The 27,790-nt window shown below is 34.6% G+C and overlaps 4 protein-coding genes across 4 annotated transcripts; 1 reads left to right on the top strand and 3 right to left on the bottom strand.

Moving 5' to 3' along the window:
* Window positions 1–2,005: 2,005 nt before the first annotated feature.
* LOC132276818 (protein TILLER ANGLE CONTROL 1) lies at window positions 2,006–4,844 on the bottom strand. Its single transcript, XM_059778438.1, has 5 exons — window positions 4,793–4,844; window positions 4,636–4,672; window positions 3,847–4,520; window positions 3,470–3,620; window positions 2,006–2,203 (listed from the first exon to the last, which is right to left on the bottom strand). The coding sequence occupies exons 1-5, from the start codon at window positions 4,796–4,798 to the stop codon at window positions 2,190–2,192; spliced, it is 882 nt and encodes a 293-aa protein (XP_059634421.1). The 5' UTR covers window positions 4,799–4,844; the 3' UTR covers window positions 2,006–2,189.
* Window positions 4,845–6,940: 2,096 nt separating this feature from the next.
* Window positions 6,941–7,725, bottom strand: LOC132278347 (uncharacterized). The gene is made up of 3 exons (XM_059780142.1): window positions 7,502–7,725; window positions 7,246–7,399; window positions 6,941–7,159 (listed from the first exon to the last, which is right to left on the bottom strand). Exons 1-3 carry the CDS (start codon window positions 7,723–7,725, stop codon window positions 6,941–6,943), a joined length of 597 nt encoding a protein of 198 aa, XP_059636125.1.
* A 9,365-nt stretch (window positions 7,726–17,090) lies between these two features.
* On the bottom strand, window positions 17,091–17,564 carry LOC132278346 (uncharacterized). The gene has a single exon (XM_059780141.1). It carries the CDS (start codon window positions 17,562–17,564, stop codon window positions 17,091–17,093), a length of 474 nt encoding a protein of 157 aa, XP_059636124.1.
* A 4,226-nt stretch (window positions 17,565–21,790) lies between these two features.
* On the top strand, window positions 21,791–23,975 carry LOC132276816 (AAA-ATPase At2g46620). Its single transcript, XM_059778436.1, has one exon. It carries the CDS (start codon window positions 22,243–22,245, stop codon window positions 23,674–23,676), a length of 1,434 nt encoding a protein of 477 aa, XP_059634419.1. The 5' UTR covers window positions 21,791–22,242; the 3' UTR covers window positions 23,677–23,975.
* Window positions 23,976–27,790: the final 3,815 nt, after the last annotated feature.

Genomic DNA, 27,790 nt, shown 5'->3' with positions numbered 1-27,790 from the left:
TAACAAAAATGTCAGTAATACTAATAATTTCGTATATGCTAAGAGTATCTCCAACTGCTGTATATATATTTTTTTTTTGTAAATTTGATGAGTCATGATGGATTTACATAAAAAAAATTGAATTATTTAATTTGAACTCCAACGATTGTTTTATACCTTTTGTGTAAAAATATATCTCCCAATAATAACTAGCCAAGTGTCATGCCAGGACCCACATAATTTTTACAAACTTACTTAATATATGGTTGATTCTTTAATAGAATAAGAAATAAAATATGTTGATCTAGCAGTGTAAAAAGGTTATGTAAAATATACAACTTTTTTACACATTGGTGATGTGGCAATATATCTTAAAAGACTGCTGGAGATGGAAAAAATTTACATATCATAGGTGACAGTTTATATTTTACATAAAAGAGTATTTTAACAAACCGCTGGAGATATTCTAATATTTTTATTTGTCACTTGTTAAATGTAAATTCTATAGCTACTCCTTATATGTTATTAAAGTACTTCTCTATTTTGTTCTTAGTAATCATTAGGGGTGACAATTCGTGTTCGCGGGTCGTAATCGTGTCGTGTCAACTTAAGGGTATTATACTAAATAGTTCAACCCGAACACGACCCGTTTAATAATCGTGTCAAGAACTTTCAACACTAACCCGACCTGTTTATTAAACGGGTTACACATGTAACCCGTTTAATGACCTATTTATAATAAAAAAAATATATATTATTTAAATTATTAATATTACTCAATAAAATAATAAATACTAAAAATATATATATATATAAGTTTTAAGCAACCAAATTATTAAATAGTTTCTAGTTTACAAAAGATTAAATTATAAGACACGAGTTTATATAGTAATTTTAGAACTTAAATACAAATTTATTTACGACATATATAGTTAAACGTATATAAACGGGTTACACGGGTTGAACCCCTCAACTCAAACACGACACGATTAATTAAACGGGTTAATCGTGTTGACCCGTTTATGACTGAAACCCGTTTAAGATCAACTCAAACCCGTTTAACTCGTGTCGTGTTCGAATCGTGTTGGCGGGTCGTGTTAACTTTTGCCACCCTTAGTAATCATATTTTTAAAAAATTTGCACAACATTGTTTAGTTAAAATGGTACTTTATTTTAGTATTAATATTTTATTAAAGTAATAATTTTATATATCTTTCTCAAACTGAATTCAAAGTACTCAAAATTTCAAAAATTTAAATTTTTAGAAAATACAATTGTCAGAGAAAAATTAATTTTTAATTAATAATTTTTCTTTACCACTTCTCTTATTAAATGAAACTTATTGTTCTCTCCTCCTGATGTGTTTTTTTTCCTCATATTAACTTTTCATCTCTATTTATTTCAATTACATTTTTTTTCGTTTTTTGAATTATATTTTTCTCATTAAATTTACCAAGACCAATATCATAAGAAGAAAAAACTACAAATTAATTAAAAACTAATGGGTCATTAGTCCAATTGTATTATTTCTATACCTCAAAGAGGATGGGAAGGATTTATGATAAAAAAATAATAATAATAATAATAATAAGAAATTATACAAATTAAAAGTGTATTGAAATTTTGTAGACGAAAAAAAGTGTAGGTAGAAACAACTTTGTTCAAGGTATACTATCAAATAAAAAACGACAAATGGAGTTGATTGATGGGACGAATCTACGTGGCCAACAAGGAAAAAAGGTCATTAGCTTAATTAACGGATGTCTCTACCTATCTAATTCTAAAAACTATTATAAAGACCAACAACACTACTGTTAACTATCTATAGTGAGAAGACACTGCGAAGTTGTTGTTAAGTCGGATTGATTTTAGTTAGGTGAGATATATCATATTACGAACTAGTGTGCACTACTAGTCATTCTTAATATATATATATATATATATATTATCATTAATAAATGTCCAATAATTAGTTAAAAAGGGTGGCATCAATTTGCCTAAACATAATAAATCAAAGCCTGTAATATTTGTGACAACCAAGCCCTGAATAAACCACATAAAAATTCCAAAACAATAATGAAGACATAAAAACAAATTCACATGGTTCAAAAGTTCAAATACAGGAACTTGAGATACATACATCATTGGAAAAGAAAATTTAATATTTCAGGACAGTAGCAATAATACTTTTCTAGAACCTCATACTCGGCTCATACCATAGCATCTGCAACACACAAAATTGATATTAGTGCCACAATTAACCATACTACTATATATTATAATCAGTATAAAGCAATGATGCTATGTAGTCAAAAGATCATGTTTGTGTGAGAGTTGGGGTATATCATTTATCCGTTCATTCTTATAAGACTAAACTCTTTTTTTTTTTCACAAATTAAGAGAGGGAGAGAGAGAGAGAATTTGAACCCGAATAAACTCGCTTGAAAAGTTAAATGCTCTACTTAGACCACTTGGTAACGATTATAAGACCATAATTTTACGCTACCAGAGTTAGACATTGTGCGTCATGTACGGACTCTCCAATAGAATATCCTATCATTATTCTTTTGGTTTTGCATAGTCTGTTGGTTAAAAAGCAAAGAATCTATATACGTGGCAGTGAGCCATACGTACAAGACATAATATGGTGGGCCAGAGCTGAACTTGATTGGAGGGGAAGCATTTGGATCATTATTCATTACTCCTTAGGATGCATATATATATATATATATATATATATATATATATATAAGAAAAGAAAATTGATGAGGAAATTTGAAACTTTCTAGTTGGCGTCATGTTTTGAGTTATTTTCTGGCAGGGACCCAAAACCACTAGATGAGTGCAATTAGGTCGCAGAGGAAAATGACACAAAGGCACATTGACCTAACCATTTGTCTACTTATATATATAGATCTAATACATACAAGTAGAAGATGGTGCTAACAACTTGCTGAATTAAGCCAGAGGAGCAAAGAAACTTGACGTTAGGGTGAAAAATTAATGTAGTTCTGCTTTTGGTTACATTGAACCACATGAGATTCATGCAAATGTTGGTAAATTGTGGGAGGGTAAGGGAATGACAGTCACTACTTTATTATTTATCCACGTTGGATAGCATCTTTAAAGACACATGAATTCGACCCAAGTCGATTCTCACAGGTGAGACAGGATCTTCTCTGTTTTATGCGCCATACTGTACATCAAAATAATGGACATCGGATCCCCTATAAACAACAGGGGATCCGGCCCCAACAAATTGGAGTGGGACTTATCACAACATGGTGGATCCCACCCTAACCCTATGTACATTAATATGAGCCCCTCGTGAGAATATTTTAACCAAGTAAGTTTAAAGAGAAATTATTATTAATATTTTTTAAGAAGAAAAACGTCAAAAGACTGTCACTTCATAAAGTTTCATTTGTAAAAAGCTACTGTAAAATCCCATTAGAAGTAGAATATTGATAAATATGAGAAGAATGAATACCCTGAGTTCGAAGAAGAGTAGTTGATTCACCATTGGCTCCATATTCCCCGTTATGAAGTTCCAACCCACAGGGCTTAATTTGACTGTCTTTCTTATTAATCTTGCCTTCAAGGTCTGGATGGATCTTCCTCTTCATCATCCTTTTCATCAACTACATATGTAAGCATTACAAAATCAACTAGTGAGTCTATAAATACATTACATCCAACTCAACACACACTCTCATGTCCAATGAGGACTTAGAATCCGAAAACTCCAGAAAAAACTTTGACACAACTGTTACAGCAATGACAAGGTATCACCAACTAATTACTGAAATACAAGTGCATTGTGCACACAAACACACATTTAGAATGCAAGAAAAAAGTTGTACTCACTCCGCGTAGTTTTCGTATGGGATGTGAATCGCCTCCATCACGAGGTATGCCCTTCTTGGAGAATTTGGGGCAATTCTTCTCACTATGACTAGTGCGAATCTTACCGGATTCAGGCAAGGATTTGCAATGATCTGGCTTTGTTTTGGCATCAGAATCAGCAGAGAACAAGTCTGCAAGAGTGGTTCGCTCTCCTTTCTTCTTATTCTTACCATATTCTGAGTTGTTTGAGTCGAAACAAAGTCCATGAGGACTCGAACAAAGAGGAGTGCCATCAATGGCCATGATGAGGTCAGCTTTGGCAGCAGCATTTTCATCACAGTTTGAACCAGTAAAACTGTCCATACCAAAACCATGCCTACATGCTGTGACCACTAGAGGGTTAAGTTCACTTTCGACTTCCATGTCATTGTTATCGTCTTCATCCTCATTATCAAAACATTCTTCCCCATCATCACAGTCTTCTTCTTCTTCTTCATCATTGTCCTCGGTGATTGGATATTCTAATTTTTCATAATTGAAATTTTTCAATGGCTCGAACCCGAGTGTGCCAATTGTGAGAATACCATCCTTCCAACCATCAAACACATCAATCAGGATGACCCGTTCAAGTAACGCTTGTGTGTCCGAATCATCTCTAACGAATTCGGGCTTCTTCGCATTTCCACCAATTCCATCTGCACATAAAAAATTTCAACGAATGTGATCCAATAAGCATGCATAATCATATACACATACTACACACAAATATATGTAATAATTACAATAATATATCAGAAAATGTGTATAGACCTTTATGATGAAACCTACGATGTACCCAGTTGAAGATCTGTATATCAAAAAAAAAAAAAAATATCAGTGAAGAGTAGAGAGATAATTAATGAGTGGCTAATTTAGGAAAAGAATGAGAAATTGAAGGAGATTTTGATGAGTAAACAAACGTGTGTACCTTCATGTTTGTTGTGTGCAACTTAGCTGATCATAGATTGAAAATGTGTGCGAGAGAGACTTATAAGAGTGGAAATTAAAAGTGGAACCAAATCAGTGGAAGGCTCATAATGCGACACGTGTAAAACTGAATGGGACCCGCAAACATGCCTATAATTTGTTTGAGAAATTATTAAGGAGACTGCCTGGAATGTTTGACCAAGCACTACATCTCAGCGTCCCGTGGCATGTTCTTTGTGCTCTTAGTCTCGACATGTCCTGCATGCCCTTACCTTTTCTTTTTTTTTTTTTTTTTTTTTTGTGTTCCGTTTGGTAACAAGATTGAGAAATTTAAAAAATGAATGGAAGAGGAGAATGGACAAGACATTTCGAATAAAGAAATAATAATGTTTCCTATACAATCTTGTTATATAAATTAATATGACAAAATAATTTTGTAAACAATTGTGGGACAAAAAAGGTGTTCATGTCTATTGAGCAATTTTTATTTCTTTTGTCCAAATTCTTGAAGGGTAAAAATATGTTAGTGAGGGTCCCTGTTTCCTCCCTCTCTTTCCTTCTTTTTAATTAAGCAATAAAAGTTTCTTCCATCATTTTTGTTGGGAAAGAAATGCACGCAACTTGGTATGACACCGTTTTCCTACAAAAAAGAGAGTGGAAGGTCAATAAATCTTGACGATACCGGTGTGGTGCCTGTCAAGAACTCTCCGAAAATCAAGTCAGTCACCGAAGGTCTAAAAGAAAGGCAGAGATTTAATAATTTTTTTTCGTCGTACCTAATTGACTGGTAGGGCCACATTCTTATAGCGCCACTCTCCCTTAGTTCGTTTGGGAGATCAGAGGAGATTTGTTTATTACCAGATTTGTTGGATAGATGACCTTGAAATTGTGCCGAGGTTATCATTACTAAGTCATCTTATCTCTTATTTAAATTCTCCTTATTAGTTGTCACCCATTCCCAAGCTTGCTCGCTTGGCTTTGGGAATGTAATTTTTTTAATTTTTTTTACCCTCGGGCATTGTTCCCAAGGGTACTATTCCCACGAGTACATCTTTTTTTTTTTTTTTTTTACCCTCGGGCACTGTTCCCAAGGGTACTATTCCCACAGGTACTTTTTTTTTTTTTTACCCTCGGGCATTGTTCCCGAGGTATTATTCTTGCGGGTACAAATTTTTTCTTTTTTTACCTTCGGGCACTGTTCCCAAAGGTACTATTCCTATGGGTGTTTTTTTTTTTTTTTTTTACCCTCGAGCATTGTTCCCGAGGGTACTGTTCCCACAAGTAAAATTTTTTTTTTAACCTTCAGGCACTGTTCCCGTGGGTACATTTTTTTTTTTTATTTCCCCGAGGGTACTGTTCCCGCGAGTACTATTCATGCAGGTACAATTTTTTTTTTTTTTTTTTTTTACCTTCGGGCATTATTCCTGCTGGTACTATTCCCAATGGTGAAATTAATACAGATACCAAATTAAGGTTCTGTTTAGGAAAGACATGGATTCAAACCCATAGTTAATGACTCTTAGTGATGTAAAGTTGGATTTTTCTTTTGAAAATCCAATAGTAGATTTTGAAAGTTTCAGTCAGCTCATCCATTTGGTAAGGGAATAAAATTTTACGAGTTTCACTTAGCTCGTCCCTTTAATAAAGGAATTAATTTTGACGAGTTTCACTTAACTCGTCCCTTTAGTAAGGGAATTAATTTTTACGAGTTTCACTCAGCTCGTCCCTTTAGTAAGGGAATTAATTTTTACGAGCTTCACTCAGCTCATCCCTTTAATAAATGAACTGTTTTCACGAGCTTTACTCGCTTAATCCCTTTATTAAAGGAGCTTGGTTTTTTATTAACTTTCTGTAAAGTATTACCACATAGGTAGGTAACTAAAAACATACTATTTTATTACGTAAAAAATGAGGGCCATCCATCTCATTGGTGATGGTGACTTTATTAGAGAGAGAGAGAAAAAAAACATGTGAGGAGCTATTTTCCATTTAAAATGATTAACTGACATGCCCCCAATCTTTATTTTGAATGACTTGATAAGGCTAATACCAGCTCTGAGACAATTTTTATCACGCTAGCCTTCTGAGCCGAGTTGGATTCTCCCAGGTCTACTTATCCAGAGATGATACTGATTTCCCTAATTGATTGCTACCCCAGAATGCGCTTATTAGGGTTTGTCCCTTCATTGGCAACAAACTTTTGTAAGTAACCCCTTTGAATCAGATTCTCAATCTGATTCTTATAGTCAAAATAATCATCCGTAGTGTACCCATGATCCCGATGGAACTTGCAATACTTATCTCGAGATCTTTTCGCTAGATCAGACTTCATCCTCTGTAGCCATTTCAAAGACGCATCGTCTTGGATCTGTAAGAAAATGTGGTCAATTGACATATTCAAAGGAGTGTAGTCGGCATACTTATCTGAGTCTTTCTCACGATATGTCCTATCACTTTGGCTGAAGAATGATCTCTTATATTTGGTATCCTTTTCATCCCTGGCGCTTGTGGATGACTTCTTCTTGTCCTCCCTTCCTTTCCCTTCCGTGCATTCATGGTGTCTTCAATGTTCATGTGCTTCTGCGCTTTGATCAACAACTCTGCCATGCTGGTGGAAGGTTCTTTTGATAAGAAGAACAAGAATCTGGTGGTTTGGAGTCCTCCTATGAAAGCGGTCAAAACCACCTTGTCGTCCACCTCTTCTACTTACAGCATCTCTGTGTTGAATCGGGTGATGTATTCCCTGATCGACTCTCCCTTTTGCTGTTTCACAGTCAACAAGTAGGTGGCTGACCTCCTATGCCTCTGACCTACAATGAAGTGGCTCACAAACTGCTTACTCAGTTCTTTGAAGGTGTCGATGGTTCTTGGCTTCAGCTTATTGAACCAAACTTTTACCAATCCCTTAAGTGTAGTGGGAAAGGCTTGACACATGATTTCATCCGACACGGCGTGTAAATGCATAAGAGCTTAAAAGGTCTCCAGATGATCGAGGGGATCTTTGGCCCCATCGAAGCTTTTAAACGAGGGCATCCTGAACTTACTAGGCATGGGGCATTTCATAATGGCGGGGCTGAACGGCAAGTTGGTCCTTTGCACCAGGTCATCTATGGCGGTAGGACCTTTCCCTTTCATAACCTACATTACATCTTCCATTTTCGCCTTGAGATCCTCAATTTGCAGGTCGAAATAGGTAATTTTCTCTGTCTTTTCCTCAACATAAAAGGTTGTGCCTGTCTGAGGCTGGGGATTTCGAGGAGGAAGAGGCTCTTTATGTCGATTTCTGACTTGGCTTTGTTTTGCCACGAACTTGTAAGGAGGATCGTTATCTCGGTCTTCCCCATTTTCTCCCCCATCATTGAGTTTGGGAGGATATAGGTCGGATAATTCTTATTGAGGTAGTGATCCCACTAGGATCATTCGGGATGTCTGGGGGTGTTCACCAAACCCTTCTCTTTGACTGGATCCCTACAAAGATGTTTCACCTCCAATTACCATACCGAACCGCAAATGCATATACCCAACCGAGTAATTTATTAATTTAAGGGAATCATCGTTTCCCACAGATGGCGCCAACTGTTGGGGAAGAAATTCACGCGGCCCGGTACGACACCGTTTTCCTGCAAAGAAAAGAGTAGAAGATCAATGAATCTTGACAATACCGGTGTAGTGCCTGCTAAGAGCTCTCCGACGATCAAGTCACTCACCGAAGGTCTAAAAGAATGGCAGGAATTTAATAATCGTTTTTCGTCATACCTGATTTACTGGTAAAGTTTCATTCTTATAGCGATGCTCTCCCTCAGTTCGTTTGTGAAATCAGAGGAGATTTGTTTGTTACCAGATTTGTTGGGGAGATGATCTATCCCTTTGAACTTGAAATTGTGCCGAGATTATCCTTACCACGTCATCTTATCTCTTGTTTAAATTTTTCTTAACAATTTCTCTTCTCAACCCTTTTTCCAACCAAATAAAACATTCTGGTAATTAATAATATATATATAAAAAAAATAAAGAAAGATGATTAGATGAATTTTAGCCTCCATTTTGATTGAAAATTTTTTAATCAATGATTTTTGGTTTAGTTATATGTTTATTATTATTATTATTTATTTATTTTCTCAAAACAAAAGAAGAGAAAGTCCCGGGCTCTCACTTTCCAAAGTTAAAAGAAAATCTAAAATATTATTGATAATCGAAACATGATTGTGCTCTTTACTAATACATGTATTTATAATGGGAAAAAAATATCATAAGGAAACTAGCAGCCTCAGCAAACCTTATTATTACATAAGAAGAAAATCACATTTCATTAAAAAAAAATAAAAAAAAATAAAAAAAAAAAAAAAAAAACTTAAGCTATTAATAATGTGAACAATCCGAGTGGAACAAATTCCGAAATAATCAACAAGCCTCTTATAAGATAGAATAATAGGGTTTTGAGGCCGTAAATGATGGAATTCAATCAATAATTGCTTGAATTGGCCTTAAATGACTGAATTCGGCTGTCTGACCCGTTTTAACTCGAAAATTGTTCTTTCGAGTCAAAAATGGACTCATTGATATTGTCTTGAAAAACGTATCAACATGTCGTTTGGCCACCTGACGATCTACATGGACTATATAGGATTCAATAATGAGTTATGTATCATAATTAAATGTTATACTCCATTTAGCTCGAAGAATAGTAAAGTAGATAAATTGTTTGTTGTTTGGAGAGGCTCCAAATAATGAAAGCACGAGTTCATTATAAAAACACTCATATAGGTACAAAATGTAATTATATCACTCATATAATAACTTTAAATAACTTATGCAATAATTTTATATCACTTATACAATAATTATATTACATTGCTATTTCATGATGTTACACTTTGTCGTGAAGTTATTGCAGTGCTACAGAACGTTGCACTCCACATACAACATCATAAAACAGAATTTCCTTTTGAGGGAACTCAGGTTCATGGAACCATACTCCATTGTCTTTTCTCCCTCAAAATATTTGGCTGATTGTATGTATTATTATTCATTAATTTGATGAGTCTCATCACGTGATGGGTACGCTAAACCTGAGCTGCTTCTAATTTGGAATCTGGATTCTCTAAGTTAAATGGACTTGGATCCTTTAAGTTAAATAGTTTCTAAAGAGCATCTCAAATTTCTTCTTAAATGGCCTCTCAAACTCAAAATATAACAAGTGGATGAAAATTAGGCATTCTAATGACCTCTTAAAAGAACTCTCATATTTTGAAATTATCAAAAGCATTACCAAATATAGCAACTCTCAAATAACCTCTCAAACTCAAAATATAGCAAGTAGTTGAAAATAAGGCACTCCAACGAATTCTCAAAAGACCTTTCATATTTTAAAGTTGTTAAAATAAAGTTATTGCGGTGCTACATTGCACTCCACATACAAGATCATAAAATAGAATTCCCTTTTGAGGGAATTCAGATTCAAATAAGGCACTCCAATGAATTCTCAAAAAACCTTTCATATTTTAAAATTGTCAAAAGTTGTTAAAATAAAGTTATTGCGGTGCTACATTGCACTCCACATACAAGATCATAAAACAGAATTCCCTTTTGAGGGAACCATACTCCATGGAACCATACTCCATGGAACCATACTCCATTGTTTTTTCTCCCTTAAAATGTTTGGCTGATTGTATATATTATTATCCATTAATTTGATGAGTCTCGGCACGTGATAGGTATGCTAAACCTGAGCTGCTTCTAATTTGGGATCTGGATTCTCTGAGTTAAATGGGCTTGGATCCTTTAAGTTAAATAGTCTCTTATCGTAAATTTAAATAATATAAATTTGACACCTAGGCTCCGTTTGTTTGAATATAAAATATATATATATATATATATTTTTTTTTTTTTTGATGTTTTGTTGTTGCAAAATATTTACGAATATATTAAAATTTTACAAAAATAATTTATCCATAAATTTTTGTTAAGTTATTTTATACATCCAGCTCACTTCATCTAGAACTTTGCCAAATATCGAAAAATACAAATTAAAAAAATATTTTACCTAAAAAAATAAAAATATTTTCTGGAAAGAGTATTTTACCGTTGAAACAAACGAACCTAATCTTTATCAAAATTCAAGTGTTAGGAGCTTGCAATATCACTTTATGAATAAAAATGTTTAAAACAATTTTTTTATATTGAGAAACTCATAGATACCGTTAACAAAGGACCTCACTAATGACATTCCAAACTGGTTTTCCTTTGTTTTGTTTTAGAAGATGAACCTTTGTTTTGTGGACTGATGGTTGGAAGGCTTTCTAAGGGATGATTTGAGTTTCTATGAGACTGGAAGGAAGAATAGAGAGATCTGCCAACAAACAAATACAGATGAACAAGAAGAAGGTCGTCCCCAGAAACAGTGAACGAATACAAACCCTCAAACAGATAAAATAAAATCGATAGAAAGAGATACAATATTATGTTATCTATCTGATCTTAAATTACAGTTTTTGTTTTGATCGGAGAGTCAATATTCACCGTCAATATGGATGTATTGTTATTTCAGCGAAACTGTAGCAAAAACCCCTTCTGCCACAACGGCCATTCATTGTCTAACCCCAAAATCACCCCAACAACACATTATTTAATTTTGTAAATGTTTGATTTATATATTAACTTAGGATAACCCAGACGTAACACAATGAAAGGGTCAAAGATGACTTGTTGACAAAACTTAATTTTTATACATCCCTGTGAAGTTACCAGAATGGGTCCATGATTTGGGATCTCTCCTGTGCCGCATTAGGAACATTTACAACTTTTATATGACTTCTTTTATGCAATAATATTATATTGTTTATACAATAATTATATTAAATCATTATTTTATGATGTTACATTTTATCATCAAATTGTTGAAGGATACAAAACGAAGGAAAGATCCCTTTAGGTGGGGATCCAGAATCGTGGAACCGCACTCCATTCTCATTTCTCCCTTAAAATATTAGACTAATTTTATACATCATCCAAGAGTTTGATGGGTCTCGTCACCTGATGGGTCTGAGTTTGCTTCCAATTTGACCTAACACAATGAAAACTTAGTCTTTATCACAAACACTTTGATGGCAATCAGAATGGCGGTTAGCATAATAACGTATTATAGGAAATTCTGTAGTTTTGGTTAATGAGCAGATAGATGAGGAGGATCATGTACTTCATGGGGTTTAATGAATCTTATTTAATCATATGCTTCTTTGTAAAGTAATGTGCAGTCCAACAGAGGTTATGCCCATGGAATAAAGTGATTTATGCCCTGTGGTTTCGCCTTTGAACTTTTATGCACATGCAAGAGTGTGAATCACATCAACATTTTATCAATTAATGCCACTGACTCACAGGCTTATATATAAATATGGTAGCTTATGTATCACATTTGACATTGACTAATGCATTCCACCAACAAATAGAAAAGTAGCTTATGGATCCATATAGAGAGTATAAAGCATTAAACGGGGCTCATTCTTCTCTGGTGGTCATGGTTAAATAAAGAAAAGGGCTTTCCACTTCCTTGTCTTCGAAACTTCTGTTCTGAAATTATTTGGAGCCCACCCACTATAGCTGGATCATCCCACTTTTTCTTTTTTTTTTCTTTATATATATATATATATATATCAACTCTGATACACAACTAAGGATATATAGTATGGAATTCATGTATTAGAACTGGAATCAGAAAAAAGATTATGTTCAAATATTGAACTAATATAATCCTTAATTCAAAATTTTGAGTGTGGATTTCATACTTATTATGGTTCATTTACATTGACGTCTAGTTGAATTCAAGGAGGACCTAACAAATACAGAGTAGAGTGTATATAAATGCTAAGCTATAAATTTCATATCAGTGCTCTGTACAAAAACCAGAATATGATCAAAAACCCCAACTTGTGTTGCTAAGTACCCAACAAAAATAAGAATGAAAAAAAGATCAAACATATATATTTGGCCTCATCTCATCAACTTCATTCTGTTTCAATCCCTAGCCTTCCCATCCACTTTGATCAGTTCCAGCCAGTCAATTTTGGAATTTTTAGAAATTGAATTCTGTGTTTTTTTTTTCAGATTTTTTTTTTTAATTTTTTTTTCTTGAGTTTGATATGACTTGATAACATTATTCAGGATCAATGTTAATTAGCTGAGACACAAGAAAGAGGGTATTAATTAGTAATTAAGCTAGGTCCCCTATAGATGAAGCAAGCATAATGATCAGTTGTTACTTTGAAGGGCAAATCAAATGTTAACAAATAGAATGTTCCAAGTGAATTAATTTGAGGTCAAAAACATTGCGCCATAGAAGACTAGATGTAGTTTTGTTAGGAGTGCTGTAACTTGACTGGTAGTGAGATGTCTTGTTGTAGAAAAAGCTCAAATCATTCAAACATGGAGACCATGGACTATTTGCTATCTAGCTCTTGGTGCTGCCTTAAAGCTGATAAGATTGATCGTGTCGGATTCTTTCAAAAGCTAAATAAGTGATTCAACTTTGAGAGTGGGGGGGGGGGGGGGGGGGGGGGGGGGGGGGAGATGTCTAATGGTTCAGTAGGTTTGCTTCTTGTGGTCCCTCTTGATTACAGGTAGGGCAAAGAAAAAGATATTTCCAGAAAGTAAGAAAATGTGTTTTTAGAAAGCGAATCTAGTGAACCATAGCGCAGCACTCAAAGTCTTTAGATGATATAAAGATTAAAGAAGCTCATGTTGCCGACCTACCAATGGATACCGCCCTGTATCATCCCTTTCACGCGAATTTTTATGAAGCTAACACATTCTAAATCATTCCTCATCACAATATTTGTGGTCTGCATTACAGTCCAACAGAAAATGCATGTGCATATTGTATATATATTTGCTGTGCGTGTGTGTATATATATAGTTTAATGACATGATCACTCTGCTAAGGGAATGTTTTAAAAGAAAATGTGTGGAAGTAAAGGTTTAAAGTGTGATTAATGCTGAGCTAGCTTAATAGTGAATTTGATGAGAAAACGTTTTGTTAAATTGCATTGACTGTTGTCTCTTTTTTGGAATTAATGGCAAAGCAAACAAACACACGTTAAGCAAACAAACATAGAAACACACACTCTTTTTGGCCATGCCTAGGCTTGAACATCTCCCTGCTCATTTGTAGCCTTTCAATAGCTCTATCACCACATAACACGTACAAGGAGGAGGACGAGTACATTTCTAATGAACGACATAAATTTGGTGGTGATGTTGGGTTTGCAGATTCTAATTACAGTGGAGATCATTGAAATGTGAATTGTCTGGCATGCATCAGATGATAAGCAACATTGTACTGTCTTTTTCCAGAAGTTAAAATCAAATTATATGTATGTTGTAATTAAGCCTAAAGATATGCGTAAATGGGTTTTTAGGGCAAGATCTAAAAGTAGCACAAAGTAGGACAAGAAGTGGAGTACAAATTAAGAGTCATGTGCACTACAGAGACGAGGTAAACATACATACATATATATATATAATGGGTATGTGAAGTTGCATTGTGCCCTGAGAAGACATGGATTGGTGTAGATGGCTTGAAGGTGAGAGTTGACGTGATTTAAGCCAAAAGTAACAGTATACGTGATATGATGATGGTATGCCTGATTTTGAATCCAATCAACTTTTTCTGGAAGCCAGATAGTAAATTATAGGGGGCATAGAAGGGGTAAAATATGGAAGGTAATTCATTGCAAGTACAGGGAGGGTTTAATGATCAATTTGAAACCCATTTTGCATTATTTTCTTCCAAACGAGCTCTTAAACACTAACTTTTATTATTATTATTTTTGGATAAAAAAATTTAAAAATAGATATAGACAGAAGGAAGTGGAAGGTGGGAAAGTATGTAACTTTTTACTTTAAATTTTGTTTGTAGGGAGTGGCGTGGTAGAAACAGTAAGGGCATGTCAATGAATATAGGCATCAGCATGACTCATGAGGCCACCATTGAAACACCAGAAGGCAGATCGAACATGGACATTGCTAGAAAGAGAGACAGAAAGAGAGGATAGAAATGGTGATGAGGTACTCAAAATTATGTGTGTAGTTTGTTAGGAATTATGTCTCAAATTTCCATTATTATTAGTTTCTAAAGTGTATTTTTATGGTAATTTCTTATAGAGACGTGAATTGGGTTCTAAGAAATTGTAATTTTTGTCCATAAAGGAATTGGGTATGTGACTCTATAAATAGACACTTAGGCTATTGTTGAGAGTTATGAGTTGAAAGAGATGTAGTCTCATGAGGGAGTACGTTAATAGTAGGAGTGAGTTACGAGTTTGGTAGAGTAAACACTGATGGCGAGAGGGAATCTCCTGGAGTACACGGAGAACTCGGTCAAGAGTTTGTGTGCATGGTCCGGTATTGAAATTCTCTACTATTGTAATATCTCGGTCAAGAGTTTGTGTGTATGGTCCAGTGTTGAAATTCTCTACTATTGTAATATTTCTACATATATAGTGAATCTCTTCTTATCCGTGGATGTAACCCTGATTTTAGGTGAACCACATATATATCTTGTGTTGTGGTTTGAATTGTTGTTTTTTTCTTTCTTTTGCTTTCGCTGTGTCCCAACAACTGGTATAAGAGCCAAAGGTGAAGGAAATCCAGAAAACACACGAAACATGTGCTACAATGGGCTTCAGTTGTAAGTGGAGTCCAGAAAACACACGAAACATGTGCTACAACGGGTTTCAGTTGTAAGTGGAGTCAATCGCATGGTTACATGGCATGGAGCTTGAGTAGTCAAGGTGGAGCCTTCGGGTTTGACTAATTGAGCAACATATAGTGAAGGGATAATCCGAGTTCTGCAATAAAATCAAGAAGATTGAAGTTGCTAAAAATTGTCCAGATTCAATTACCATGAGAAGCGATGATTGACAAAATAGAATTTGAGCCAATGTGGAGATTGTTAGGAATTATGTCTCAAATTCCCATTATTATTAGTTTCTATTTTAAAATGTATTTTTATGGTAATTTCTTATAAAGACGTGAATTGTGAGCTCTAATAAATTGTAATCCTTATCCACAAAGGAATTGGGTATGTGACTTTATAAATAAACACTTAGACTATTGTTGAGAGTTATGAGTTAAAAAAGATGTAACCTCGTGAAGGAGTACTTTGATGGTAAGGGTGAGTTACGAGTTTGGTAGTGGTAGAGTGAACACTGATGGCAAGAGGCAATCTCGTGGAGTACACGTAGAACTCGATCATGAGTTTGTGTGTATGGTCTTATGTTGAAATTCTCTACTATTATAATACCTGTACATATATAGTGAATCTCTTCTTTTTCGTGAATGTAACCTTAATTTTGGGTGAACCACGTATATATCTTGTATTGTAATTTAAATTATTATTTTCTTTCTTTTGCTTTCGCTGTGTCCCAACATACTTAACCCTGTCCTCATATTCTGCAGAATATATAATAGTTCCTTCCTTCCATTTGCATTAGGTTCACAAAATAGCAATGTAGTCAGGGTAGAAGTACAGTACGTCGTGATGGGAACTGAGAGACGCACATTCTGATGAGCCAGCTGTTTAACTAATTCACATGCACTGACCCACTTATAACGTATGTATACTATTGGCTTTGTATGCTAAGTACAATGGATGACCAACACAATTCTATTCTATGGTCTCCTTCTCTCGCTTGTTGAATTCCAGTGGGTTCCACATCCACCTCATGAACGAGAAATTAAGATATATGTGTTTGGTATCACAATTGTCCTTCTTTTGTCACCCGACACCATCATATCATTTATTCCTCCACATAAACCCTGTTGGAATGAGTTCCTGACATGGGTTTGTGTGTGCGTGTGTGGTGCGTGAGATATCAACCTCAACCTCAGGAATTTTTGGGCTGGAAGGCCCGTGCCGAGCCATCAAACCCATGTTTCGGCCTAGTAATTGGCCACATATATACCAGTTGCAAAAAAGAATTGGGCTCAACTCCATCTTCCATCCCTCCTCATGCTCTCCAACCCATTTATATACTGTTGCCAAAATATTTCAACAAATAATAGCATCAAATCACTTTGCTCAAATAGTAATACTATTATACATACAAAAGTCCACCATTTATTACTTCCTCCATTACTAGTTTATTCAATCATGCCAAACTTAAACAAACATGAGCATGGAATTAATTGTAAGAATGGGGAATCAGAACCTATGCTTCTTTTATCATCAATCACTCATTTATTCCCATTACATAAATTTGTAAAACTCAAGTTTATTTATACCCTCTCTCTCTCCAACTATTTCAGTCATTGAGCTGAGCTCCATGGCCACCACCGTTGGCCTTTCCAAAGACACAGAGGCGAACACCAGGATCATGGTGAGTGAAAAAAGAGTTGTAGAGAATGGAATCGTTCACACCCTGCACGTTGCTGTTCATGAATGTAGTTTTCAATGCTGACTTCCCTTCTTCATTACTCTCCCTTTCGGATTTCTCACATTCGCTGATCGAAGCTGTGGGATTGCCGCCTTTCTTGTGAAGACCATTAGGGTTGCCCACAATGTCATGTTTCTTGCGGGAGGGACTCAATTCCATAATAGCACCTCTGTTTTCACCTGCAATTGTTATAACTCTCTTCCCAAAATCTTCATAATCCAAATACTTCTTATGAAAACCTTCGTGATCTTTGGTTTCTATGTTGATCTTTACTTCTGACTTCCCGTTATGAACAACATTGACATGCTTTTCAAAGTCACCAGTTGAGGTGTCGGGTATCATTCTAGGTTGTTAATGGTTTCTTGCACCGATATAGTTTTCTGCTCAGGTTTCACTGGAATCTTGGTTTTCGGCTTGCCATCAAACTTTATTTGGGCAGTAGGAAGGACCAGAGGAGAGGGTGGAGTAGAAACGGGCTCCATCTTGGGGGATAGAGTACATGAGGTTTTTGCCAAAGGGCTGATGATTTTGGGGAGTATGTTGGGGTGGCGGCACGGGCATTGACAGTGGCGGTGGCGGTGGCGGAGGTATAAGAAGGTGGTGCCGGTGATGACATTACTTTGGGAGCTGGAGAAGTGGGCAATGAAGTTGAAGCAGCTGAAAGTATTATTTGATTAGGAGAAGGTGGCACTGAAGAAGAGGTTGCAACTGGAGGAACTGTGGACTTTGGTGATGGTTTTGGTACTGGAGAAGGCGGCAAAGAAGATGGAGGAGTAGAATGGATGACGATTGGAGATACTTTTGGTACTGGAGAAGAAGGAAAAGAAGATGGAGGAGTAGAAAGGATGATGATTGGAGATGGTTCATTCAGGAAAAAAAAAAAAAAAGATGATTGGAGATTGTTTTGGTACTAGAGAAGGCAAAGAAGATGGAGGAGTAGAATGGATGATGCTTGGAGATGATGGGGCAGAAGTGGTGGCAGAGGTGGTGCAGCAACAGGAGAAGGTGGTTGAGGTGGTGGCGAAGCAGTGGCAGGACGTGGTACAGCAACAGGAGAAGGTGGTTGAGGTGTTGGTGGCGAAGCAGTGGCAGGAGAAGCTGCAGCAACAGGTGGTGTTGGAGGTGGGGCAGGTGCTCGAGGTAAAGAATTAATTCTGCTGAGGTTGATCAGGTACTGGGGGCCTGAATGTGGGTCGGACAAATGGTGGCCTTGGCTGGCGAGCAGGCGGTTGAGCCTGAGCCTGAGCCTGAGCCAAAGTGGTTGGGGCAGTAGGGCGATTCATAGAAGCTAACCGGAACCATGGACGAGCTGGTGGTTGCTGACTCGCCATAATTAGGTGATATGATGAGTACTTAGGAAGGGTATTATTCCAAGCAAGTTGTATATCTAAGCAAAATGAAGGCTGTCATTTATAGTTAGAGAGGTATCGGATTCATCAAGCACCTTAATTCAACTCAGAAAATCTCACTAGATTGGCATCAAGTATCAGCTGAAGTATTTCATTCTTGAAGAGAGAGCCTAATGAATTGAACTTCAACTTTTTCTGGGCCCTTAGAAGAAATAATTAACGGTGTCATAGGTTTTTCATTAGACCAATTTCAACCTGCGGCCTCTAAAAGCATAGACAGTCCAAAGCTGTAGATATTATTCTAATTTATTTTTGTAAAGTATAGGCATAATTGCAGTTTCTAGAGCTACACATTCCACGTCAACCATTGCAGAATGGTGTCCATGATCCATCAATGCTTCTGTGCTTGTGGAGACGCATATTGAATCCATGTCTCTCTCTAATACGCATGCACATGTGCAACAATCAAAGTTTATTCACGTTGGTTCTTGGATTGTTGTTCACAAAAAAGGGTAATATTACTTTTTCCTATATGCATGTGTCTTCACTCTGACTTACGCATGTTGAGATGTGATTTTGTCTGATTATGTTTTCCCTATATTCACGGTCTCTATGTTGGCTCCAAAGGTTCCTTCCAGTACGCTAATTTTGGATTCACAAAAATCAAGTGCTAAAAACGAGTGAAACAGACATTTAAGTTTACTTATATCAGGAAATCTATACAATTCTGCCTCGCGTGTGGGGTGCTCTTCTTACAAAAAGTAAATTAACATCCCCTTCTCTCTTTAATTCAATCAACTTTCCTTCTTACCAAAGCAAACAAACAACATTTTAATTCTCTCCTTTTCACTCTTCCCTGTCCTTTCCGATGTCGTTTTCTCCTACCAAATGCATCATAAATGTGAGAATGAAACCAAACTTCAAGGAGGTCCCACAAGAGCAGTGCGTATGAAACATTGAAACCAAATGAGTATACGGTTTTCAATATATATAGAGAGAGAGAAAAAGTGAAGGTTAATTTGGTAAATATATTAACATGGTAGGATAAATTAATAATTTAAAATATTAAACGGGGCGGGTATGGGGCAGGGATCTTAGTCCCCCCGCCCCCGCCCCGCAACCGGCCGGTTTTTTTTTTTTAACTCCCATCCCCACCCCATTTAAGTAAACGGTTCTCCAAACCCGCTTTAAATGGGGCGAGGGTGGGGCGGTTCCCCACCGGATTGGGAATTTTTGCCACCCCTATCCTTGATCAATTTTGGGGGGGGGGGGGGGGGGGTCTCAACTTTTGGAGACTTCTACGAAAGTTTTTCTACTTCTAAATCAGCTCCAATCTAGGTGCTAGTATGTTATTATTATTATTATTTTTTGCTTTACTTGGATTCTTGAATGCTCAATTAGGTTTCGGTGTGGAGGCAGATGCGGTTGTTTTGAGGATTACTAAGCAGTATTTTGGATTGAATGGTTTTTGCTATATATTCTCGTGGTATATGCATGTGTATATATTTATATATATATGCACATACATAAGGGAAAGAAAGAAGAGATGGTGGTGGTGGTGGTAGTGGCAGCAGTGGGATTTAGGTTGAGATGGAGAGGTTATTTTGGTCCCTTAAATTAGTTAGAAAGGGTTATATTGGTAAATTTACACTTTTATGTGACTGTTGACAAATCAAAGGGTTAAATGGTCATTTTATCGTGTGAAATGGTGTATCTGCAACTTTTTTAAACTTGAAGGGATATCATTGTCCAAAAAAGCTTTGACATGCATTTGAATGACATTTTCTGAAACCTCAGGAGGAGGTGTTAGTACAATTTACCTTGAAATATAAAAAGGTAAGGGTAACAATCTCAAATGAGATATGTAATTTACTCATATTTTTATTCATAACAACATAAACCGAAAGTCCTAGAGAGATTACAAGAAAGTAAACTGGGGAAAGGAAAAGATGATACAGAGAGATCATGATAATTTTCAACAATATTGTCTTTGTATTTTCCACTTTAGAATTGTAATAACCAAGCAACTTAAAGTAGAAGCTTTTTATTCTTGAACAAAAGTCTTTACGAAGATTAGGGGCACACGGTTGAGTTGACAATGACAGTGAACAATTAAGACATTTTAGCTCATGACAGTATAACTTTTTCCTTTTAAAATAAAAGGGCATGCATTTTTGAGTATGTGAATGTTTTTTTTTTTCTTTCTTATTATTAATATTAATATTAAATAATAATAATAATAATAATAATAAACAAATAAATAAAATTAGGGCAAGGCAAATAGTGCACATCTTTTAAACGGTTACAAAGAAAAAACAAAAACAAAAAAACAAAGAGATAACAAAACACAAACAAAAGGGAAAATAGATATGAAAGAGGAGAAGAAAATAAGAAAAGGTGGAGGCATACATTGTCTTGTCTGTGCCACCGAGTGACGAAATATGCGAACAATTTCTCTACGCGTCGAACAAAGGAAGAAGTCCAAATGTCGTAACAGCAACGACAAGCAATTGCAAATATTAAAAAAAATGGTAGACAATTGAGTGAGAAAAACAGAGTGGTTGACGTTTAAGTATGGAGTTGACGGATAGAATTAATTTAGAGGGAAAATATAATAATACCATTTTGTAATATAGAATTAATTTTTATATAGAAATAAAGGAATAAAGACAATAATGTCAAACAGAGTAGTTAAAACATTTGGATCATCTTACAAGTGCCATATCAATTTCCGTGGCCTTAAAAGTAGGATAAAGTCGAGTGCCGTGGTAATACCGCGTCCAAACCGTGTGCAACTAATTCAGCTTTTTCTTCCCCAGCTATATTTTTTATACTTCATGCTAAAAATTATCATCTTATTATTTGAATAGCATGACTCTTACCATAAAATAATAATAAAAAAGAGTTTTTGTATGTTCATAAAAAATTTCTTTTATGTAAAAATAAATTTTTACCTATTAACCAAAATTATAGAGTGTTTATATTTCATTTCTTTGTTATTTTCATCTAATTAAACGGAACTATTTCATATTATAAAAAGAAAAAAATATATACATATTAAAAAAATTGACAATTTAGCTAGCCAAAAAATCATATACTTAATTTGATTCTATGCATAAGAATAGGGTTAGATCGAGCTTCTTAGATTAGAATTATCTAGGTAACAATCCTTTTATGAGCGAAACCGACTTAGTAAGTGCGTACGTACACATATATATGAATAGAACCAACTGTATACATAACCTAATAATAAAGACTAGAGGAGTCCACCCTGGAAACAAGTTAGAAATAACGGAGAAACAGAGGAGTATTCAATTATTCATTGCTTATTATGATATTGTGTGCGTGTATTTTTATTATATATATACACACAATTGGGTTAGCAAAATCCCCAATTCCCATATATATATATATATATATTAAACCAAAAATTATACAAAGAAATCAAGCCTAAAAGCCCTTCCTTCATCCCTTTCTCTTCTCCTAACCTTCTCTTCTACACTCATTAGCCTTTTAATAAAGTTAGAGACAATCACTGCTTAGCTCTCACGCCGATGAACAATCTTTTGCATCACTTATTCGCGAAAATGATTTGCTCTTCCCAGAGCAAAAAGTTTTCATGTTAAAATTGTTGGATTTTCGACGAAGAATTCACCAAAGCTGAATTGAAGATGCCTTTGATTACACTGTTGGTGATTGTATGTGCATTAATTCTCGTAAGATATTTGTTATATAGGAGTGCTTTAATTTATGTTTTTAAAAAATGGTCTCGTTGGATTGAAGATCGGGTTCATGTTCATCAATTCTTCAAAGTTCCAGAATTGAATGAAAACAATCAAGCGAATCAGTTTTATAGAAAAGTTTTCACTTACGTGAATTCGTTGGCTTCCATTGAAGACTCGGACTTCACAAATCTCTTCTCCGGCAAGAAATCAAATGATATCGTTCTATGTCTTGACGATAATCAAACCGTTCGCGACACGTTTCTCGGAGCCAGAGTCTCGTGGACGAACCAAGTCCTCAAAGATGAAGCAAAAAGTTGCAGAAGAACTTTCGTTTTGAAGATCAAAAGGAAGGACAAGAAACGGATTCTTCGATCTTATCTGCAACATGTTCACACGGTTTCTGACGAAATTGAGCAGAGAAGGAGAGAAGTGAAGCTTTACATGAACGCGCAATCGGATCATCAGTACAACGGACGGTGGAGATCCGTTCCGTTCACGCATCCGTCGACTCTCGATACAATCGCCATGGATTTAGATCTGAAGAACAAGGTGAAGTCCGATCTGGAAACGTTTCTAAAATCGAAGCAGTATTATCACAGATTAGGCCGTGTTTGGAAGCGAAGTTATCTACTCTACGGCCCCTCTGGTACCGGTAAATCCAGCTTCGTCGCTGCGATGGCCAAATTCCTCTGCTACGACGTCTACGACATCGATCTCTCGAGAGTTTCCGACGATTCTGATCTCATAATGCTTTTGTTACAAACCACAAGCAGGTCTATGATCGTTATTGAAGATCTGGATCGGTTCGTCGGGAAGAAATCAACGGCGGTGAGCTTATCAGGTGTGCTCAACTTTATGGACGGAATTGTGAATTCCTGTTGTGGTGATGAGAAAGTGATGGTTTTTACTATGAATAGCAAAGAACAGATCGATCCAGTGATACTGAGACCTGGACGCATCGATGTTCATATATATTTCCCGCCCTGTGATTTCAACTCCTTCAAAACCCTGGCCAACAGCTATTTAGGGCTCAAAGACCACAAGTTATTCCCGCAAGTGGAAGAGATTTTCCACGGCGGGGCGACGCTGAGTCCGGCGGAGATCGGCGAACTCATGATTATGAACCGGAGCTCGCCGAGCCGAGCGTTGAAATCGGTGATCACGGCGTTGCAGACCAACGTTGATGTTAGGGTGGCCGGGAAGATCGGACGGCGGTTGAGCGACATGTCGGCTGAAGGTTCGGGTGAGTCCGGTGGCGCAGCTTGGAAAGATAGTGTTCCGGCGGTGAAAGAGATCCGGAAGTTGTACGATCTATTGAGGTTGAAGAGTTGTAAAAAAACTGCACCGTCAGATCATGATTCGGTTTCGGATACAAGGTGATGATAAATGCCCATAAGTTGGACCTATGCGCATACAAGACTATACTACTACTAGTAAATTCACTCTCTCAATCAATTTTGATCTTTTTTTACTTGGATTTTCTTTGAAATCTATGTGTTATCTCATAGGAAAAATCAAATAGAAAACTGAAGCTTGTGATTTAGATTTTTTGTTTTTGTTTTTAAAGGTGATATCAAATTTGTATTTTTTTTTTAATTCATCGATTTTGTATTTAATACCAATTATATTGATTCATATATATATATATATGTATATACACACGTGTTTGTGTACACAAATGTTTATATCTATATAGATAGATGTATATGTTTTTTTTGTTTTTTTAAGGATACATGGATTGGCAACAAACTAAGCAAGATACTGTCCTATTGGTAAATGAGAATAAAGCTTACTTTAATGCAGTAATATTTCTTTATGGTTAATGAAAATGTGTTCTCAACAGGGAGTCAACACACAACAAAAGAAAGACAAGATTTAAAAAAAATGGAAAGGCATGTTTTTGGCCTGTACCATATTTAAGAATTTGATGAAAATGAGTTGGAACAAACTGTTAAACAGATCCTTCGTTCCACCAAGGAGAAAAAATTGTTTTTACCCGGATTTCAGCGATTGATTTTATCGGATTTCATTTCAGCCGATTGGCAAAGAATGCAGCAACAAAAATACATATATGAAAGGAGAGAAAATTATGATGCGGAAATAAGCATTGTTCATCTTCTTGATTATCTTTGTTTTCTCAAATTGCTTTTGCTGTTGATGACAGTGATGACTAACGAGTAGCAACCAACTCCAAGGTGACCATCTTTTTCTGTATTCCTTTGTCCACAAAAACCAAAAAAAATGGAACATATAAATTTAATCCGATAAAAGAACTAATTCGAAATTATGATTTCTGTATTCATTTGTTGCAAAAAAACCAAAGCATGGGCAAACCATGCTAAATTCACCACTACCCTCATAATTATGTTTGGTGATCTGTGTGGATAGAGAGTTTTACCCTGGTACAAGTTTCATTCACTAATTTACATCTAGTTAGTTTTTATATATATATATATATATATATATATATATATACACACCGGCAAATTAAGGGAGGTTTTTGGGTACACCGTTCACGAAATTAGACGGTCTATCAATTAGTCCAATGCTCACAAATTTACACCCAATGAATTAGTAAAAAATACAACTTCAAAGAATACTTATAGATTTGCATGGATGCCTCAGGACACCATTATCCAAACTTAAATTTATACAAAAATTTAAACACAAACACACATTTGACAATCATAATAACTAAATTATCATTAAAATTAAAATTTATCTCAAAAATGTAGGAAAAAGGAAAAGAAAAACTACATTTGAGTAGAATTAAGAGCCCTAAATAACAAATAAGTTTATTTTAAAAGTTGATTTTTCAATTCCGTTGAGTTAAGCAGAATAATTATACATGTACTGAAAACTATTGTTTAGGTCTAAAATACCTCCTCAACTCTTATTTCAAAATACCAAAATATCCTTTCTAAATCAAATAATTCTTTCATTCAATAAATTTAAAAAAACAAGATTTTCCCGTTGACTTTAAACTTGAAGGGCATTTTTGCATGTGATGTATATATTACCAAAAAAAAAAAAAAAAACTTATATATATATATATATATATAAAGAAAAAAAATTGTGCTAATCTATATCGGTTCAAACATACATATTTCAATTTAAAAATATACAAATAATTCAGTAGAAATATCATTCATTATATATATATATAGGACAATACTTGCCTACTCACCCGGTCAACCCAAATGGATACAAATCAAATCCTAATATAACTATCCCTCTCTTTCTCTCTCTCAAACTATTCCACTAAAACCCTAATCTGTAAATAGTGATCTTTTTTATGATAGATTATTATTACTTATTTCTGATCTTCTTTTCCTTTTGGCGGAAAACAAATATCTATGTATTATTACATTTATAGTTATTCTTTGTATCTTGTAATATTATTTTATTAGGAATTTTAGCTTAAAATATTTTTTTTTTGACAAGATCCCCTTCTCATTCACTCTCTGGACAAAAAGAGTAGCGTGATCATATTGAGTTTAATCGGGATACTTCTCAAATATTTTAATTTTTATTATTTTATATTATAGAGACACGTGTTTTCTAATTTTACGCCACAGGGTAAGTATAAATTTTCTACTCACCGGTAAATAGGTAGATACTATCCTTAATCATATCTCTTAATTTATACCAATATAAACCTATAAATGTGAAAATTTTCTTGTGCAAAGAAATATATATATATATACACACACACACACACACGTGCGCGGGGAGGAAGATCATGAAAAAACCAAATGATTGTTTCAGTAAATGGTACACATACCAACCATTTTTATATTTATAAAAAAAGTATAATTAATTTAGCCAAATGATGATCATCTCAAGCATGCACCACAAAAAGAGGATTTATATATTATTTGCATGAAAGAGTTTAATTACATTTCTCTTTTTGAGAACTAATCTTTGATTGCCTAATGTATGTGAAAGTTGCAACCATATTGTTCAAAGTTAAGGGAAAGATCTTGTTTTCCTAAATTTTTTAAGTAAATAAATTATTTTAAGAAAGTAATTGATTTTAGGGGAATAATTTAATATTTTGTAATAAGATCTTGGAGTGTAGACCTAAATAATAGTTATTGATGCATATTTAATTAATTTACATAATTCAACCAAAGAAAAATATGAACTTTTAAAATAGTCAATTTTGTTACTTTAAGATTCCTAACCCTACTTAAGTGTAGTTATCTCACAACAAAACCTATAACTAATAGAGAAATGGTTATTTATATATTCGTTATTAATAGTGCGGAGTTCAAACAAATAAATGATTGAAATAGACATTCCATTCCATTCGTAGGGTGATCTCAATTCCGTTCCAATAAGATCAAGACACAACGGGTTAATATCCCTAAGCATTTGTGGAATGCAATCCACTTAAGCCAAGATATTAGTTATTTTAAAAAATTGCATATATGGTATTTATATATTATAAACATTTGAATAATATAACTTACATCTTTTGAATAAATTGCTAAAAAAAAAAATTGCATAACCTCTTAAAGTATATTTTGTTTGGCTACTTTTCATTAAATGACAATAATGTCATTCCATATTGAATTACATTTGATCTATTTTTTTTATTAAAATAAATTATGAAAATAAAATCATACTAATTTGATCACATATTCTCCATTAAATTTGCAAAAAATTATCTTTAATTCTCGTAATTAATTGTTTAAATCAAAATATTAAGTAAAAAATTCTAAAATAATTTATTAATTTTTCATAAATATATTGCATGAAAAGAACATATTTTTAATTGTATGAAAAATTAAAGAAGGTAATTTTGTACGCCAAAAGTTTAAATCGAAAACAATAAGTTTTGTTTTAATTGGTAATATTTTAATAACAAGTTAATCATTTAAAAAAAATGATAGTTACAACTCTATTTATTTATTTATTTATTTTTATGATAAATTGACATAAATAATAAATTTAAGGTAAATGATATAATTAATTTTTAAATGAAAGAAAATATAATAAAAATAACAAATTTAATAAAAAATAATAAAATAGTATTTTGTGATGATTTTGCCCTAACAAATTATTAATTCAGTGGAGCATGCTATTTGTAAAAAAGCACTAGTTCAGAATGCCCTTTTTTTTTTTTTTTTTTTTTTTTTTTGCACTTAATCATTTGAATATAATATAATTTAACTTTTTTTTTTTTTTTTTGGAATTTTAAGCAAATATATATAAATAATAAGGATAGTTACAGTGTGGGCCATTTGGCCAATTACAACCCAAAATGGTAACAAGCCAAAATGGAGGCTCAACTGAGGAAAGCCCAAGACCAAAATTCAAACCTAATAACAGCAATTAACAACCTATTTAGCTGTTAATGGAGATTATTAAGTGACAATCCGATTTGTAACCCCTAGTGAAGGACGCTGGAGGACTTTAGAGCAATACTAGTCCGGTAGTCTTGGTGGCGGACGACAACAGTTAGGAGGGAGATTATAGTAATATAATA

This window comes from Cornus florida, unplaced genomic scaffold (genome assembly GCF_030987335.1).
Source record: "Cornus florida cultivar Cherokee Brave unplaced genomic scaffold, ASM3098733v1 CherokeeBrave_3.0.0_Hap2_Chr10, whole genome shotgun sequence".
Taxonomy (NCBI): Eukaryota; Viridiplantae; Streptophyta; class Magnoliopsida; order Cornales; family Cornaceae; genus Cornus; species Cornus florida.
The sequence above is the reverse complement of the archived record's forward strand: the minus strand, read 5'-3'. Positions and strand labels throughout refer to the sequence as shown.